At 43.7% G+C, this 20201-nt stretch overlaps 1 protein-coding gene across 2 annotated transcripts in view; it reads left to right on the top strand.

Moving 5' to 3' along the window:
* The window catches only part of vps13d (vacuolar protein sorting 13 homolog D), a gene marked incomplete at its 5' end in the record, with an annotated part of 104145 nt that overhangs the window by 11746 nt on the left and 72198 nt on the right, over positions 1–20201 (top strand). Inside the window, 13 exons of one of the 2 annotated variants that reach the window (XM_079273493.1) lie at positions 461–577; positions 1133–1237; positions 3162–3332; positions 4343–4443; positions 4525–4693; positions 15090–15191; positions 15356–15545; positions 15750–15932; positions 17013–17143; positions 17272–17326; positions 18685–18864; positions 19843–19973; positions 20056–20188. In XM_079273493.1, coding sequence (XP_079129619.1) covers positions 461–577; positions 1133–1237; positions 3162–3332; positions 4343–4443; positions 4525–4693; positions 15090–15191; positions 15356–15545; positions 15750–15932; positions 17013–17143; positions 17272–17326; positions 18685–18864; positions 19843–19973; positions 20056–20188 — 1768 coding nt within the window. Of the gene's footprint in view, positions 1–460; positions 578–1132; positions 1238–3161; positions 3333–4342; positions 4444–4524; positions 4694–15089; positions 15192–15355; positions 15546–15749; positions 15933–17012; positions 17144–17271; positions 17327–18684; positions 18865–19842; positions 19974–20055; positions 20189–20201 lie in introns of those variants that run through there. The other variant, XM_079273492.1, reaches the window with a different exon arrangement.

Below are 20201 nucleotides of genomic sequence, written 5' to 3'. Positions count from 1 at the left end.
AATTCAAAGATCTCTTCCTAAAGGGATCTCAATGTAAGTAATGGGGGACAAAATATGAGGCTTTAGCAGTCTGACTTGGTCTAATCAAGTGAGTGTCTATCTTCCAAAATGTGCACTAAAAACATTGTAACTTGGGAAGACATCCACTTTCAGATTGTTGAGCGTTGGAATAGATTGTAGAGGAATCAAGCGCTAATCTTTGAATCTGTTAATGACCAGTATGAACATGAGGAACCATTCCAGCAAGGAAACCCTGAGTCAATGTTCATATGGGTGCCTGGCTGTGAAAACATACTGGCAACTGTTTATGATACAAAACAATGATACATAACATAGACAAGATTCAACCCATTCAAACAGCATGATGCCTGAATAAGTAAATACCTTCCCAATAATCATTTGGTATTGCACGTTTGTTGAGTTAGAGACTGAACTTTGATCTTCTTCTGCTTATGTGCAGCTGAAGATCCAAGACGTGCATCTTAGATTTGAAGATGACTTCTCCAACCCAGAGAAGCCCTTTTCCTTTGGGGTTTGCATCAAGAACGTTTCTGCTCAGAACCCCTCCAAAGAGACGGTAAGTGTTCACTCAAAGGGACTTAAGCTCACACGTCATTCCTTATTTCTGTCGGCTTTTAGTGGACAAGAGGACCCAAAGCTTTAGTGAAGCCAGTAATACATTACATTCACCGAAGAAGGCTTTCTAGTAGTAATGACGTAGTATCTTATATTGATGATACAGGTGCTCTAAGTAGTTTCCTTGCTGCTCTCTATAAAGGTCGATCCAGGTGACAATTTCTCTACGCACAGCTGTGCCTCTAAGAGAGATTGGAAAATGTTGCACATGTTGCCTGCTGATAAATAAACAGTTGTTAATTCATGATAAGATCTCTTAATAGAATCACTTCATATAAAAGGTTGTTAAGAATAGTTTGATGAATAAATAACGCTACACGATAAACCGGCTTCAAATAGAGCCTGTGTCGTCTATACTGCTCCCAGGATCAGGAGTCCTGATCATCGGAGCACTCTTGGCTTTATTTATGAGAGCCATATGTCGTAAGTATTGTAATGTCGTAGTTGACCACAGGTCTGTATTTGAGATGAACAGGGATTCTCTTTTTATTTGCAGGTCCAGAAGCTCCTCCGACAAAAGCAGCTGGAGATAGAAGACTTCAGCGTCTACTGGGATACACAATGTGAACTTCTGGGAAAGCTGCCCGCAAATCAGATCCAGGTCAGAGACTCGATGGACTTCAACATGTCTGCTCCCTGGAGCCCGAGTATTCGATCTTACTAACGCGCATAGCATCATACCTGCAAACTTGTCGCTTTTCGGCGAAATTCGCCGTTTTGAATCAAAATATATCATCCGCGTGATTCATGTAGATCCGTAGAGTTTTTTTTCCGGGGAGGGGGGGTCAACTGGCCAGCCAGCGAGTGTTTCTCAGATTGGAGTGAGTGTTTTCTTCGCAATATAACATCTTTGATGTGACGTTCGAGTCTTGGGCAATCAGCGTTCAGATGTCTACAGCGTCTTTCCCTCCGTTAAAGTTTGAGTTACGTTATGTTCCGTTACTGTTCAGACTTGCTGGGTTAAGTTAACGTCCACTGCATGCGGAACTTTGTCGACTGTTAACGTTCGTCGTAATCGTGATTTAGGAGGAAAAAACGTAACATGTTGAAACATGCATCCCCCCGTGTTCCGGTTCAGTTCACGCGGTCACTCGTTAACGTTAAACTGGAACATTTAAACCCGGCACATCTGGTTGCAGGTTGTTTTTTAACTCAAAGTAGAATGAGGATGATTTCGTGGTCAGAATAACTTTCATGACTACGATGATGAGGCCCAGATACTAGGGGTGTAACGGTTCACAAAATCCACGGTTGGGTTGGGTACGATACAGTGGAGCCACAGTTCGGTAAGTTTCGGTACAGTAGAAAACTATAAATGCAGAGAAATGTACTTGATTTTAAAATATATTTATTCATTACAACTAACATCATAAAGTTATTCTTTGACTTTGAACAATGATGGAACTATAACTGAGTGACTCATCTTCTGGAGTGTCTTCTTAGCAACACATAAGCATACAAAACAGAAACTGCTCCTTAATGTTATGTAGTATTGTTACTTACATCTTGCAAAAGAGAATTTTTTATTTCAATGGGACTACCTGCTTAAATCAAGGTTTTAAAATGTTTTCTTTTTTTCTTTTCGTCAAACGTATTCGGTTCGTCATGCGTACCGAACCGTGAGCCTCGTACCGAACGGTTCAATACGAATACGCGTATCATTACACCCCTACCATACTGATGAGATGATGAGTTCAAAGAGCTTCAGGGAGAGGAGACTGTAGCGCAGCTTGACGCAGGGCTGAGATGTGAGTGGAGCTGGGCCTGGATAGAGGTGGAGCTGGGCCTGGATAGAGGTGGAGCTGGGCCTGGATAGAGGTGGAGGTCTAAACAGACATGAGTACAGCTTCCAGACCAGAGTAGATTATCATTTTCATTTAAATAATTTAACTGGATTGAATGCATATTAATTGCAAATAGAAGATAGGCCACAATTCTAACAGCTTTACAGTAACAGTGGAAGTTAATATTAATATTATCAATGAAAACGAATCACTTTATTTGTACAGGCAATGGTTCTCACTACTCATGCTATCTTTTTTTAAATTTGACCAAAACGTTTGAAAGTGAGACCTCGGTCTCAATGGATTTGGTCTAAATAAAGGTTAATAACAATAGTAGAGCTGGAAATAGTGATTAATAACTGAATAATAAATTAGTTTTAAAGTAAATGTCTTATCACTTAATTGTCTTCTCAGAGTACACCAGAATGCTATATGTTAAAGCTCATATTTAAAATAAAATCCCCCCCCCCCCTGCTGACAGGGTTCCTTTTTCACCCCTCATAAGTTTGCAGGTCTGCAGCATTGATTGACAGGGATTTGTTGTTTGTACTGGGGTTAGAAGTGACTTGTGCTTCCAGGTGTATTTAATCATTTAATGCCTAACCATAGCTGGTGATTTTCAATGATGAATGATTGGTACTGTAAGACCGGTCTGACCTGCCAGTTACACAGCCTCTTGAATGATCCAGTACAAGAGGTAAAGTTCCATCTGAGTGGCCTGATTGTTTTGTTACTGCACAGGATGCGATGACCCAGTGCATGCAGAGCCGGGAGCATCAGTACATCTTTGAACCAGTGTGTGCCTCCGTGCTGCTCAGGAGAAACACCTCCAAGGAGCCTCTGAGATCCCGACACACCCCACGTATTGAAGGCCAAGTTCAACTGGAGCCCATGTGCTTACGCCTGTCACAGGTCTGTAAGAACACCCGACACCCTTCGTGGTCAACAATGGAAGTTGAATCAACAGGTTATATCTCTGAGTGTTATAACAGGCTAGAAGGCCAATGATCTTTTTACTTGTTCTTTACATTTTCCATCTCCAAACATAAACCTATGTCAATAGAAACAGTTGAATTAATAAACGATTCATATTTTGATACTTAAAATCATTTACCTGTAGGCCCCTGGTGTGACTTTTCCATTTTCCAAAGTCAGCTAAGCACCGTAGTAATGTGTTTTCTTTATTATTTAGTCAAGTTGTATTGATTCTCAGATGCACTGGTGTTTGGAGTCTGTATTCACATGCGGGTCTAAAACAAAACTAAAAGTATACACTGATGATGAAACACTCAATTTTGATTGTTGAATTACTTTTCTGGATGAGTTTCTGTATAATCGGACCAACTACAAAGCCAGTGATATTACGTTAGATCAGGGGTGCCCACACTTTTTCGGCTTGTGAGCTACTTTTAAAATGGCCAAGTCAAAATGATCTACCTACATTAAAAATGCTAGCTCTATATATATATATATATATATATATATATATATGTATATATATATATATATATGTATATATATATATATATATATATATATGTATATATATATGTATATATATATGTATATATATATGTATATATATATATGTATATATATATATGTATATATATGTATATATATATGTGTGTATATATATATATATATATATATATATATATATATATATATATATATGAGATGTCACTGATATAATAATCAGTGAACGCAAACAGTATCAGAGATAAGCGTATCTTAGGAGAACGATACAAGAAGAATACATCTTGTTTTTAGTTTTCTACACTGCCATCTTGACTGTAAGGAGGCGGGAGGGACAACTGAGTGAGATTCAAGTCTTTGTTTGTGAGTGGAGATGGAGATCTGCATTCTACTGACCATGCTGACAGAGCAGTGACTAAGTGTGTGTGTTTGTTCTCTCGTAGGTCCAATACCAGCAGATCATGGCTTTCCTTAAAGAGCTGGACCGTCGGGAGAGAGAGATGCTTTACCGGAAGTGGAGACCAAAAGTGCCAATTTCTGGGAGGTAAGTTCACTCTTATTTTATAGTGGGTCATGTGATCCTTCAATCAGATCTGAGCCTGCGTCACATTGTTTTTGCTTGCAGCTGCCGGCAGTGGTGGATGTTTGCCATCCAGGCCAACCTGAGTGAGATCAGGGAGCAGCGGCGGCGAGGCAGCTGGGGCTTTGCCCTGCAGCGCGCACGAGATGCCCAGACCTACACCAGCCTCTACTTCAGAAGGCTAAAGGGAGTCCCACTGAGTCCTCAGGAAGAGGTACTACACTGTACTCATCTATCAACTCATATCCTTAAATACAACCAAAATATGAGGCTGAACTACAAAAACTACCAAATGTTGTTATTCTGTCCCTCACATCCATTTGTTTTACCTACACAACTCAAAACGATCTGATTTAACAATGTCACAAATCTAAAGAGGATGTACACAAAGCTTTTCCACCTGGAGTTGTACACTTCATTGAAGCTTTTTTAATCATGGATAAACCCAATTAGGGTTGCAAAATTTGAGGGGTATTCAAAATTCCCGAAGGAATTAACAGGAATGAAATGGAAATCAATAAAATGTGCTCAGGCAGTATTTACCATGTTATACGCAGATAGCAACAGACATAAATACCAGTGACGTGCGGTGAGGCATCGACTCTTTCAGAGTCAGATTTCCAAATATATGAACCCAATACAGCAGCTTAAATCACCATTCAATTGGCAGCTAGCACATTCACTACTGGTTGTTTTTCATATTTCATATCAGCATTCTTTACACATACATAGGTATGGTACATATTTGATTGCACTGGAAGCGTGTGCGCCGCGATCCGGCTGCACATAGTGTTTTATTTTAAGAAATGAGCGGATGCGCTATCCCTTTTCAGTGTCTGACTTCCTGTCTGGGTCGATCTGTTCTGTGCAGCTTGACCTCTTCAGCACGGGTCTGTCAAAAATAGACTTGGCGCGTATCTTTAGCAGAGCAAAATATAGGAAGAAGAGAAGTGTAGAAGAAGAAGAACGCCAGGACACGCATATACCCGAGCCGTGGCTCTCGCGCCCCCTTCAGGCAGAGCTACTGTTTGCCTCCCCTTCTCTTCTTCGCTGCGGTTTAATGTCAGATCAGCAAGACGAAATAGGTTCTACACATACGTGAAATACATGACCTATTCTATGGAAAGAAAGGACATATAATAAAACTGTCTTCAAATATTACAGTGGTGACAAACAATGAGAAAGCAAAAGACACGCGCTCAACCCAGTTAGTGAGGGATTGCACAATCAGAGGTGAGGCACAGCTCCTTTGAACAGGACATGCGCAAATTCAGCGATTTTGATTCTAGAAATGATTGGAATCATACAGAAATTACATTTATAGCACAGATCAGTAGAGAAATATTAATATTTATTTTATTTTATCATCATTTGTTTTTTCATGATGACACCTCCCCTGACCGCACATGTAAACCCTTCTAATAACCATTTGAGTTTAACTTCCATTACTATTGGCTGGTGGTGGCATTGCTCAGTTGAGATGAGGGGCAAAGCTAGTAGAGATAAATAGCTGCGCAGGTTGATCAACCCTCTGAAGAGTAAGACTGTGTGCATGCACAGAACATGTGAAATTCTAGCAGACAATGTGATTTGTGTGCTAACTTGGTGTTCATAGTGGAAAACTAATTTATAAAAGAAAGGTTTTACTTTAAAAATGGATGAGATGAAAGAGATATTAAAAGCTAGCATGCTACATCAAGCTACATCCCACATGGTCACAGCGAGCTAGCACAAACGAGCAGGATGTGTTAGGAAGTTATAAACTGTTAACACTTATTTTAGGTTACTACTTGCTGGTTGACTGATATCATAAAACACATCACATATATTGACTGCAGTAATAGAAGCTCAGCTGAAAGCATGCAGCCCTTTGGCTCAGACTGAGCGATGCACAGAATGCACTGATACGTGATCTGTACATGTGATGGAAGAGTATTGCTGAATGCAGTGGTTCCCTATTAAAAGGTGTGATCATTTACTTTATTTAAGGAATTCAAATGTCCGCGTCCATCTGATCTCTAAGAGGATGCCTTTGCACCATCTATTCGACTGACATTTAAACAGTACTGCTGTGTTTTAATGAGTGAGTCCTGTGCTTTGTATCTAGTACATACCCCCTTGCTATATTTCTTGGTGTGTTACCACTGACTGTTGATGTGTAGAATAGCATGTCCTCTAGCAAAGCTTCAACACATTGCTCCACAGCACCACTGGTGGCCAAAGGTTTCGCAGGTGTTGGGCTCTGGCCATATGGCTTAAATATGTGCTGTGGACAAAGAGAATCAGGCCTCCACTTTGTCGAGCAAAGGGTTCATCCTGATTTGTAGTTGATAAGAGCAAAGGGATTTCACACTAGGGTGTGAATTCCCCCCCCCCCCCCCCCCCAAAAAAACTATGGTTCCTGAAGTCACCTGAATGCACCGCTGCAATCTCATTGGCCGAAGGCCAAGAGAACCCAGGACCCCTGTGGTTCAACCCCTGTTCTACAAAACTGTCTGCAGTTTCACACCTCATTGCTTTTTCCAATCGACCTCGGTTGAGTTAGGGAGCACGCAACCGCTCTTCACCCGGACCTTCGTCCTGGACGCATGAAGACACATCGGCCTCTCCTCCCCCCTCCAGCACGGCGGAGGCCACGAGGAAGCAACGGCCCTGCTCCCCTACTCAAACCCTGACAAGCCATTTCGTCCTGGACGAAACAGCCCGCGATAACGAATCTGCTTCAGCGATCCATTCAGTGCTTTTTGCTCCTTTTTCTTTCCGTGCACAAACCGGCACAGAGGAGCCCGACGAAGCCTCGCTCCTCTCCTGACCGATGATTACCGGTAAGACGCACAGACCACGTCGTCTCAACCGAAGTTAAACTGTCCTCCCTGCAGCGAGGATCGTCTGCGTTTCGCTCCAGAGCGAGCTCACGCCACGACGGCACAGCGCCCGCTGCAAAGCCGCGCTGCAAGCAGCCTACCCCCCCCCCTTTCTGCCGAAGAAAAAGGACAAATTTGCCACGAACACTTCCACGTTGCAACGAAGCATCGACAAGTAAGATTCTTGGCATTTGGGCATAGCTTAGCTTAAATTAACGTAAGTTTAATTCAGGTCATTCATTTATATGTTGATATTCCCGTGTTTTTGTGTGTTTAAGTTACTGTCGCGTGATATTGAGATATGGCGCAACTCCTCGCGGACGAGAGAAGCTCCGCTGTATTGGTGTATTAACTATGACTGTTTGCTTGGGATTTATTTGATTTCTTTTCATTTGTTTTACTACACTTCGTGTAGTATTCTCTGCTCATTAAATCAGCTCTGTGAGTGAAGTGTGGAATCTCGGCTATCGTACATAACTGCTGGCAGTTCTACCGACAACGGCACGTTGTGTACGATACGCCAGCGACCCCCATTATCACTACAACGCGGACCGCACGCAGAAGTTTGATTCATGAGCCCCCACCTTTTTCTCTTTCCTCCTCTCACGTAACACACACAGCTCCTAGCTCTACACTTGAGAAACCCCGTTGAAACGATCGCCTCACATCACGTGCTGCCCAGGCACACGTGATTACATACAGCAGCCTAACTGCCATTTTGTCCGAGTCACTCGACTCCGCCATCTTTGTAGTTTTTAGCTGTAGTTCTTAAGGCCCCGCCCCTTTTGGCCAGCGTCACTCGACGCCGCCATCTTTGTAGTCTCTAGCTGAAGCTGTAAGACTCCCCCTCCTTTTCACCCACAGACCCACACACACACACGCACACACAGACATACACTCTCATCCATTTTATTCATTCTTTAGTTTAGGCATATAAAATTGTATGATAACGTTTGTTGGTTGCAATATTAATTGATCTGATCATTTATTATTTTGATTTAATAAACTCTGTTATACTTTCAGGAGCAGTCGTCTGTGATTACTTGTGCATATGTATTTGATAAGACTATATGTAGTAGCCTGTGCTCGAACTTAAAACCTTCACTGTCACTGAATGTATAGTCATACGCAGACTATTGACATTATGAGTGACTACTAATTATGAGACTTAGTTTTATCGTTTGGTTATTGGTCCCTGTTCGCAGGGTGGTGCCCCGTTTTTATTAATAATCATTAATAATTGTTACATACATCAATAATTCTATTGATGTCAAGAATTCAGTTTCTTAAATGCTGATAACCCAAACACGCTCCTTTAGATCCCAACATAATGGTGCCCCGTGTGAGGCTACGTTATTCCAGTTTTGTTACAGTATATATGCACATTAATCCATAATTAATTTTGAATAATTAATTTTCCAAAAAATATTTTTTTCGAAAAATTATTTTTTTTCTTCTTTTGAATGATCCAAATTCCTGAAACTTATTTCCCAAAATAGGTAGGCTTTGATCTTCAAAATCTTGTCTTATTGTAATTAAATTTTTGATTTTAAATTTTGATTTTTAATCTTAATCTTTAATTCCCTTCTCGAAATTTTATTTCGTTTCCAGGTTTAATTATTTGTTTCATTTCTTAAAACTAACAGCCAGCTGTGTAGTAGATTTGATCGTTTATTTGTAATACCTTGCTTGTTTCCTTAAATCCCTCCAAAGAAGTTACACACAGCTGTCACAGGCCCAAAGTGCTAAACAACATTAGCATTTTCGCACCTCTGGCTGCAAAGCAGTAGTGATACCTCAGAGCAGCAACAGTAGAAACGTAAGTCACAGAGCTAGACATTTCACTGTGCGCCTGCATGAACCGTAACACTAACAGTAATTAACATCTAACAGTAGAAATCCTAAGTTACAGAACTAGACATTTCACTGAGAACCGTAAACACTAACAGTTTCCGTTCTAACACTAGGGAATTAACAACCACTGGGAGTCGCACTCATTAGAGAGAATGAGCGACGAGAAATCCCCCATTCCTGGAGCTGTAGCTCCAGAAGACACCGCATTACGAGATGCGGTGGCTGAGGTCCTCGGACTCACAGCAAAGGAAAGAGAGTACTTTGCAAAATACACTGCTGTCCTATGCGACGAGCAATTAGAGCAGCTGGTGGCTTATGTAAATAACCCAGCAGGTAACAGAGAGCGCCTGATTCAGAACGTAATCGGCGAAATACTGCTCATCTACCATCAGAAAATGCAGCTGCAAGCTGCCCGAACCCGGGCACAGAGCGACGAGCAGCAACGCGAGATTTGGACACTCCGAACAGAGGTTCAGGAGTTGTCACGTGACTGTAGAGCCCTACAGTCAGAAAATAGTAGCCTGCGCAGTGACCTCAGAGAGGTCAACCTAGAACTCTCTAAAGCATCAGAGAGTGATGACAAACTGAAAGCGCTTCAAGGTGTTCCAGCAACCCCGGTAGGTACTGCTACCCCCTACCGAGCCTTTCAGCCCAGTCATTTCTTGGTCTCGGCTCCCTCATTCCCCGAGACCCGAACCACCTTGCATTTCTTGAAAACGCTTTCCCCAACCAGGAGGAGAGAGGACCAACACCAGGTCCTAGACGGCCCAGGTGGCTTCAAACCCACCTCAGGCGAACGCAATCCTCCACGCAGTTCACGCGCGCGGAAAGAACTGACCCCATCCCCCTCAGGGAGGGAGGATGACAGTCGTTACCACCATCGCGAGTATGGAGACTCAGACGACTCGGACGGCCCAGGCCCCATCAACCTTGGAGGCCTGCGTACTCGACAGATTGAGCCTCTGGTAAAAGACGTAGAGCGCTTCGATCCCGATAATCACGACTCGAGCATCGATGACTACCTAAGGGAGATCGATCGCTGCCTCCTCGACCTATCACGCGAAAAGCTAAAGCTAGTGTGGAAAACCACTGCGCGAAGCGTCCACGCTTTCATTGAAACGCTCCAGCCGAGCATCCGCGACCGCTATTCATCCCTTTGTCACGCCCTTAGGGAGGAGTACTCCCTGTACACCGACCCAGCTTCTGCCACCCTCTGCGCCTTTGCCATTTCCCAGGAAAGGCTAGAGTCTCCGAGAGACTACTTCAGGCGCTTGAGATCTGCGTACTTCCAAGGACGTAACGCCCCAGGTCTAGAAGAAGACCATGCCTTCAAGTCGCTATTCTTGCACAATCTCCACGACAACGTGAGATACGATGTTACTATGCACTGCAGAACGAGTAACCTCACCATGCCAGAGATTAGGAAATACGCGCAACTTGCATGGGAGACACGCGGACGGCCGACAAATCGGTACGAAGACACCGCCATAGTCTTAGGCATCCAACAGTCGAGCGACTCCGACCTAGCGTCGGAAGACGACGAGAGGACTTGGCCTAGCGAGCCCTGGTCACCCCCGAGGAACAAACGACCCTGGCGGTCGAAAGACCAACGGAACCAGGGGGGTGAAAGACGCCCTCAAGGGCAACCCATCAGGTAACGCTGACTCGCAGCCCACCTGACTAAGCCGAGTGACCTTTCCCCCTGCTGCCAAGTCGACGTGGTAGGGGGGGGGGAAGAGAACTCAGCACACTTCCGGAAACGACCACTCCCATTTCGCACCTCGTTCTTCAACCTTCTTGGGCGACCTTGTTCGCAAAGGCAATGCCCGTTATGTATAAATCTATACATATTCTTCAGTCCTACTGGGGGGTCATAACACTCTTGCTCTACCCGACTCCGGCTCATGTGTTCCCCCACCTTTTCGCATACACCTCTAGGGTGCCACAACCTTAGAGGCCCTTTCGAGCACCCTAGCTCGTAAGATCTTTCGTCAACTAAGCCTTCGTCTCCTGCTCTGTCAGCATGATCCACCTCCAGCTTGTTCCACGAAGCCACCGCCTTCTTTCAGCCGAGTCATCTCCCGGGCCTGTCAAGTCGCCAGTGCCGTAGGTAACTGAACTTGACCTGTGCGCCGGACCTGTCTCCATCTCTAATTAGGAGGGTGGGGGGAGGGAGATATCACCAGCCCGCCATGACACACTCCAGAGTGAAACTGTTCGCGACGTTTCCCAGAGTGCTGACGGTAACGTGGGGATATCCGCCCTCGCCACTTGAACAGCGCGAGGGGGGTGGGATCTCTGACAACAGAAACTTAGAGAGATGCACTTCACAGGAAGTACACTCTAATCTCGCCAGTGCCGAAACCAACCGGCAGAATGGCAGCTTACTATTGACTACTGACGTTTAACTGCATGCTCCAACTCACCCTGTAGACATGCACTAACCGCTAACACATCCAACTTCAACCAGAACAGTTGCATGACCTGAAAAACCATTGTGACTGTAAACTGATGCTCCACGCTCATAGAGAACCCTTTGCATGCTTTATAGACTCTACCAGAAGTAACCAGAGAAGACATAACCTCTGCCGTAGCAGTCAGATTTAACCCAGGACCTCATCCGAGAAGGCTCAGCTGTCAACAGCTGGAGCAGCGAGAGACCAGCCTAGCTAGTCACACTAGCCATGCTAACGAAATCCGTAAATCTGCTACCACTACTGTTATGCAACCCTCACAGGTACCTCTGGCCTATAGTCTTGGCAACGCAACTCCAATATCGATAGATTCTAAAACTTAGACACAGGACTCGCTCTAAATCTACCGATTAGAGAGAGATAGACGCACATATTATGTACCAATAGATCCAGAAGCGACAGACTAACTGGATTCCCTCCTATTCATAACACCACGTAGCCAACCTACGACTGCTCCGCCGACGGACTCCAGTCCTGTCTAGGAGTTGAACCAGTAACCACTGTTTGCCCCTCACCTGCTTCTTGTCTTTCTATTCTTTCCTTCTCTCTCTTTTGTGTTTTTTTTTTTTTGGGTTGTTACTTTCTTTGACACTGTGCCACAATGCTAGATTATCACAACATCATAATAGCGATTGAATTATTTGGGAATAATGTTTTGCTCACCTATGATTTGAATTGTGTATGATAGTAGATGTAGGTAGAAGTAGTTAAAGTCATCTGCCCAGATGCCACCTTAGTCATCCGCCCAGATGCCAATGAACTCTGAATTTGAACACCATGAACTTGACCACTATGAACCTTGAACTCTATGGACAATGAACACTGCCTGTTTTAACCACTGCTTTTGGTCTCAGGAACACTTGGACTGTCTCACCTCTTCAGGTTTCCCCACCACATGGATGCACATGCCAGCCCTTGGTTTGCTCTAAAGACCGAAGCCAACACCTCGCTCATCAGAACAAAGGGGGGATGTTGGGCTCTGACCTTCATCAGGCTTCAATATGTGCTGTGGACAAAGAGAATCAGGCCTTCACTGTTTCAAGCAAATGTTTCATCCTGATTTGTAGCTTGAGAAGAGCAAAGGAATTTCACACTCGGGTGTGAATTTCCCCTCCCCCCAAAAAACTATGGTTCCTGAAGTCACCTGAATGCACCGCTGCAATATCATTGGCCGAAGGCCAAGAGACCCCAGGACCCCTGTGGTTCAACCACTGTCCAACAAAAGTGCCTGCAGATCACATTTCCACGCTTTTCCAATCGACCTCGGTTGAGTTAGGGAGCACGCAACCGCTCTTCACCCGGACCTTCGTCCTGGACGCATGAAGATACATCGGCCTCTCCTCCCCCCTCCAGCACGACGGAGACCACGAGGAAGCAACGGCCCTTCTCCCCTACTCAAACCCTGACAAGCCATTTCGTCCTGGACGAAACAGCCCGCGATAACGAATCTGCTTCAGCGATCCATTCAGTGCTTTTTGCTCCTTTTTCTTTCCGTGCACAAACCGGCACAGAGGAGCCCGACGAAGCCTCGCTCCTCTCCTGACCGATGATTACCGGTAAGACGCACAGACCACGTCGTCTCAACCGAAGTTAAACTGTCCTCCCTGCAGCGAGGATCGTCTGCGTTTCGCTCCAGAGCGAGCTCACGCCACGACGGCACAGCGCCCGCTGCAAAGCCGCGCTGCAAGCAGCCTACCCCCCCCCCCTTTCTGCCGAAGAAAAAGGACAAATTTGCCACGAACACTTCCACGTTGCAACGAAGCATCGACAAGTAAGATTCTTGGCATTTGGGCATAGCTTAGCTTAAATTAACATAAGTTTAATTCAGGTCATTCATTTATATGTTGATATTCCCGTGTTTTTGTGTGTTTAAGTTACTGTCGCGTGATATTGAGATATGGCGCAACTCCTCGCGGACGAGAGAAGCTCCGCTGTATTCGTGTATTAACTGTGACTGTTTGCTTGGGATTGATTTGATTTCTTTTCATTTGTTTTACTACACTTTGTGTAGTATTCTCTGCTCATTAAATCAGCTCTGTGAGTGAAGTGTGGAATCTCGGCTATCGTACATAACTGCTGGCAGTTCTACCGACAACGGCACGTTGTGTACGATACGCCAGCGACCCCCATTATCACTACAACGCGGACCGCACGCAGAAGCTTGATTCATGAGCCCCACCTTTGCTCTCTCTTTCTTATCTCTGCCCCGGGGAAAACCCCGTTGAAACGATCGCCTCACAACACACGTGCTGCCCAGGCACACGTGATTACATACAGCAGCCTAACTGCCATTTTGTCCGAGTCACTCGACTCCGCCATCTTTGTAGTTTTTAGCTGTAGTTCTTAAGGCCCCTCCCCTTTTGGCCAGCGTCACTCGACGCCGCCATCTTTGTAGTTTTAGCGGTAGCTGTAAGACTCTCCTTCCTGTTCACCCACACACATACACATACACACACAGACATACACCCTCATCCATTTTATTCATTCTTTAGTTTAGGCATATAAAATTGTATGATAACGTTTGTTGGTTGCAATATTAATTGATTTGATCATTTATTATTTTGATTCAATAAACTCTGTTATACTTTCAGGAGCAGTCGTCTGTGATTACTTGTGCATATGTATTTGATAAGACTGTATGTAGTAGCCTGTGCTCGAACTTAAAACCTTCACTGTCACTGAATGTATAGTCATACGCAGACTATCGACATTATGAGTGACTACTAATTATGAGACTTAGTTTTATCGTTTGGTTATTGGTCCCTGTTCGCAGGGTGGTGCCCCGTTTTTATTAATAATCATTAATAATTGTTACATACATTAATAATTCTATTGATGTCAAGAATTCAGTTTCTTAAATGCTGATAACCCAAACACGCTCCTTTAGATCCCAACACAGGGCTCCTTTAAGCAGCAACATGACAAGTGGAAGCAAATAGCCTCAATACTGTGTGCTCACGTCTGACTCAAACACATCTGCAGAAAGACACACTAAGCAGTGTCTCTAAGAAACTCTAGAGCTGAAAGGATCAGTTGATTGAAAAAATGAAGTGCATTTTTGGAAATGTAATATAGACCAGATGTGATTCATGTATTTAAATGATTCAATTATGGAAAAAATCAGCGCATTCTGCAGGAATGATAATAGTAATTAGTTGCCGACCTAAGTGCTGGGTTATACTAGAAAATAAGTGTTTTTTCAGACCATGTCAGAAATCTAAAATGTTTCGAGTTGTTGAACAAACCGTGGAAGTGGTTAGATGCCGAGATAACGGAAACAGTTAGGTGTTCTTAGTTGTGTGAAGAAGTTCAAACCCTGGCTCCTTTCTCACCTCTGAACAGCTAACCAATCACAGAGATGATGTACTTTCAAACACACTTCAGTGCACTGATGTCTGCGCTTCTCTTCATCACCTAGAGTGAGCTGGAGCGAGTGGAAGAGGAGCAGACCATAGAGGAACTGCAGTGTCTCAGAGAAATTGTCCACGACTGGTTTGGAAAGCAGGAAGAGATGGCAGAGGTGAGTTGAGATGATTCCCTTCTGCCTTACATTAAACTCTTGTTAACTTAGCGTTCAACTAATGACACAAAGATGACCACTCTCAATCATCCATCAAACATTCACTGATCCTCCTGAAGGTGTCTTCGTTACAGTTTCAGCCTGTGTTCATTCCTTTTTCTCAGAATGTGCGAGAGCCCAGCAGTGACCCTCAGCCCTGTTTAGCCACCACATCCATCCCCAAGAGTGGGAGCTCAGGAATGATCCAGTACCTGCAGTCTTGGTTCCCGGGCTGGGGGGGCTGGTATGGAGACTCCCAGGACCCAGACAGGCCTGAAGAGCTGCTGCCAAGCCCATCCTCCTGGGACATTTTAGGTGAGAGACTCACTCCGGTCAGAGAAGGGCTTTTTTAAATGTCATTTAATTAGCATTACATATTCTGTCACATCATATAGTTTGTGGCATAAGTCCAGCCTCCGGTATAATAAATGACATTTACATCTGGTATTCTGTAGTGTTGGTTGAAATCTTATTCTGTGCCTTCTGGCTGCAGACCCTGATGATATAATGCTTCTCCAGCAGAGACAGAAGACCTGTTTGACCCGTTGGAGGACTCTCACACTCTGAACACATTCACCAGGCGAGATCACCTGTTTGCCCGGCTGGAGTTCTTACTGGAGAAGGGCGGAGTCACACTCTCCCACCAGGACAGGAGGGGGGACGCGCTGCACGAGAGCGGGGTCATCCAGTTGGAGTTCTCAGGTACACAGACGCACTGTTTGAACAGATGGACACATGTTACGGGTTCTCTGGGTTGAGATTGCATCAATATGCCTGTTTGATCCATATCAGTGGAGTCAGACATTTTGAATGCCAATAAAGTTCTCTCCCCTTCATTCACTCGGGGGAGTTTATCTGAGAGAACGTAGCGATCACATTCACACAGTTCCAGTCACACCTGGAAGCTGCCCAATACAGACCGTCTGACCACGGAGCAGGTTAAGGCTTCGCTCAAGGGAAACTCAGTGTTGGTAGTGAGGGAGAGGCAAGCGCCGCTTTTCGCTTTTCACACTCCACACCGAGATTTAGGAAGCTTTAGGCCACCACTGCCCCATTGGTTCGGGGTGGGTGATATGGATGAAATGTTGCTGTACCGTCATTTTGTATAACCGTATGGATCACTATCATACATTCTTTTTCATTTAATATTATACAAATCAAGGGTTTTTTTATCAAAAAATGATGCCAAAATCCTGTAAATCCAACTCCATGTAACTTAGTAGTTAAGCTTCTTGAATCGCCCACAACAACCTTGGGACATCTGATGGTTGACCGGTTGATGATCATCTTAATATACATACAGTATACGTCATCATACTTGCCAACCTAATTGTCAATGTTCTATTTTGATAATTGATTGATCTATTGTCAAGAGAAATGTTAACCATTGTCTGGTTTAAGCTGCTTTTTCTGTTTTGTATATTTAACTGAATGTCTTCCTGTTTTGACTCTTAATTGGACAAAACAAGACATCTCGGACCCTTGATGGGCAATTTTCACTATTTTCTGACAGTTTATTGAGAACAAAACATGAATCAAATCATTGTAAAGATAACGAACAGGTGAATTGATTAATCGTTAATTACAATCCAAGAGATTGTACAGGTGAAAAATGAAGGGCTAGAGGGTTGTATGCGAGTTGTAACCCCCCTCTGTTGGTCGAGACACAAAATGACTCTACTTCTGTGGATGCGTAGTCCTCTGAGTTAACAGTGTTGTTGTCCCATAGACTCAGAGCATGTGCCCTGCTGCCTCTCATTGACTGTGACCATGCTTCCACAGGGGTGAAGGTGATTTTGGAGTCCCTCCCGCGCTCTGAGTCCTCCCTGCTGTCTGTTAAGCTGGGTGGTTTGTTCCTGAGAGACTTGACTACTCAGGGCACCATCTTCCCTGTCCTGGTGTCTCCCAAAACGGTAAGCAGTGATAGACCGGCTGGGCAGAGAGCTCATAATGTAGAGAAAAGTTTGAAAAGGTCTGAAAAAACATGCTATGTGTGTTGTAGCATGCTTCTTGTATTTTCAACATCTGTCACTTGATGTAGGACAAAGTTGTTGTTGCCATGAACCAGCCATCCGGCCAGTCCAGCAGTTCTTCTGGTAAGATTTCTCTTTTCCTTTTTAATAATATGTGGCACTACAAAGACAAATTCACAAAGAACGAGCTTTTGCTTTTTCGAGTTGAGAGTTTTATTGCAGTAAATAAATGCAGATCTCCCAGTTGGCTGGTGAGATCTGAGAGAGAGGGACTGAATGCTGTTCAGATGAGGATACCTCTGCATATCCTTAAATACACCTTCTTCACATCATGTCTCTAATAATAGTTACTAATGAATAGTAATAGTTGAGGCTTAACTTCATGACGTTGCTTCTGGCAGCACTGGTTTTGAATTTGAAGGTGAAATCCACAGCTCGTCCGACTTTTTCTTCTGCCTCGCTGGTGGTGTTTGTAATAAAATGCCAGTTTGCTCAAAACTCTTTCTTTCAGTGCTTGTGGTTACAGATTTGTCTGATCGGTATATTACATTATAAATACATAATTTGTTCTGCTTTTTCATCACTACACCTTACTGTAGTGTAACTTGGCCTCTGCCCAGTCACCCCTACTGAGTAGCTAAACTCTGGTTACATTGCTCACAAAATATGCACAGTTAAAAACATTACGCATTATTATACACAAATCCAGCATGATATTGGAATAGAAAACTCCACCCTGAACAGACATTAAGTACATTTTACAGCAATGTGCTGACTATAACGTTCTTTCACTTGTCACTTGAAATCATTTGAATGCTGGACTTTTACATTTGACTGTGTACTGTATTAATAGTTTTACTGTTAATAGTTTTACCTAAGAAACATTTTTGGGTACTTCTACCACTGCTAATACCAACATTCCCAGGGCCTTTGCCTGGGTCCTTCAGATCACTAAATCTGCCCTGAAAAACATGCCCAGGTCAGAAGGTTGGTCAGAAACATCAGTTTGATCAACTTTAGTTAAAGGTTATTAATATTGAACATGTCGCGTGTCCAAATTGCACTGAATTGGACAAAGCACTACCGTGGGTCCCCAACAGCCCACTAAGTGTGGAGTAGAATGGATGAGCGGTTCTCGAGGTATGTGAATGACATGCAGACAGGCAGCTTGCTATGCTGTTATTCTGTCTTGGTCTGTGTGTAATGACATAGCAAAAAAAAGGCTTACATGTGTTTTAAATTGGAGACTGATGGTTAAATCATCGAGTCCATCCAAAATGTTCAGTCTGTGTGGTATAATGCCATATCCAGCCTCTAGGGGCACTTACAGGGCTTTTGACTCTTATTTTTGTTTATAAGCTACAACATCTCTTACAGTGTGGATGTGGGAATAATCCAAGTCTGGTGGCAGTGTGAGCATTAATGCACCATACCAGCTTTCAATGAATACATACCAGTTTGTTTTGTTTTTGTGTTGCCAGGATGCAATGCAGAGTGCTCACCATCACCAGTGTTTGAGATGATTTATGAGCGTAACCCTGTGAGGTGTAAGTTTGAGAGGAGACTGGAAGTGAACACTAGTCCATTGAACATCATCTACAACCCACAAGCAATCAAGAAAGTGACTGAGTTCTTCTATAAAGGAAGAGTTCATACCTCGGGTAAGTACTGACCCGCACTGCCCCTTTTTGGAGTGCATACATACATTTTGCAAGGCAAGGCAAGTTTATTTGTATAGCACATTTCAACAACAAGGTAATTCAAAGTGCTTCACATAAAACCATTAAAAGCATCAAAACATAAGGCAACAGAAAAGGAGATTTAAAAACAATTAAAGAAACAGTGTAAGAAATAAAATGCAGTAGTGAAATGCAGGAACTTGATTAATATATTAATTGAATGTGGTTCAATTAAAGGCAGCAGCAAACAAAGTCTTCAATCTTGATTTAAAGGAGCTGAGGGTCTCAGCAGACCTGCAGCTTTCTGGGACTTTGTTCCAGATATGTGGAGCAGAAAAACTGAACGCTGCTTCTCCATGTTTAGTTCTGACTCTGGGAACAGAAAGTAGACCGGTCCCAGACGACCTGAGGGGTCGGGATGGTTCATAAGGTAGCAGCAGATCAGAGATGTATGTTGGCCCTAAACCATTCAGTGCTTTGTAAACCAACAGCAGGATTTTAAAGTCAATTCTTTGTTGGACAGGAAGCCAGTGCAAAGACCTCAGAACTGGAGTGATGTGATCCACCCTCCTGGTCTTAGTGAGGACTCGAGCTGCAGCGTTCTGAATCAGCTGCAGCTTTCTGACAGACTTTTTACAGAGACCTGTAAACACACTGTTACAGTAGTGCAGTCTGCTGAAGATAAATGCATGCACAAGTTTTACCTGTTGAGACAGAAGTCCTCTAATCCTTGATATATTCTTCAGCTGATAGTAGGCTGATTTTGTAATTGTCTTGATGTGGCTGTTCAGGTTGAGGTCTGAATCCATAACTACACCTAGATTTTTGTAATGTAAATACATTACTCAGCACAATTGTATGGACATTATGAGTTCATTCAAACCAAGTAATAGTAGTATCATTTCTCATTTACCTCTGATACATTTGAATACCAGCAGATTTCTGTATTTGAACCATTAGGTTTTGGATATCAGTCAGAGCTGGAGCTGAGAGTGGCAGAGGCTGCCAGGAGGCAGTACAATAAGCTGAAGATGCAGACCAAGGCAGAGATCCGACAAACCATTGATCAGCTACTCGTGGGAGAGTTTATCGTAAGAGTGATTCACTGGATGTGACATGAGATAATTGGCAGTTGAATCGTTTCTACATGCCACTGATGTGTTTGCTTTGTAGGAAAACAGTAAGCGTTGGACCATGAAATTGGACATCTGTGCACCCCAGGTGATTTTCCCTGATGACTTCCAGTCAGAGGACCCAATGCTAGTTGTTGTTGATTTAGGCAGGATTCTTCTCACAAACTCTCAAGGTAAAACAGACAA

The sequence above is a fragment of the Melanostigma gelatinosum genome (genome assembly GCF_949748355.1).
Source record: "Melanostigma gelatinosum genome assembly, chromosome: 8".
Lineage (NCBI taxonomy): Eukaryota > Metazoa > Chordata > Actinopteri > Perciformes > Zoarcidae > Melanostigma > Melanostigma gelatinosum.
The sequence above is the reverse complement of the archived record's forward strand: the minus strand, read 5'-3'. Positions and strand labels throughout refer to the sequence as shown.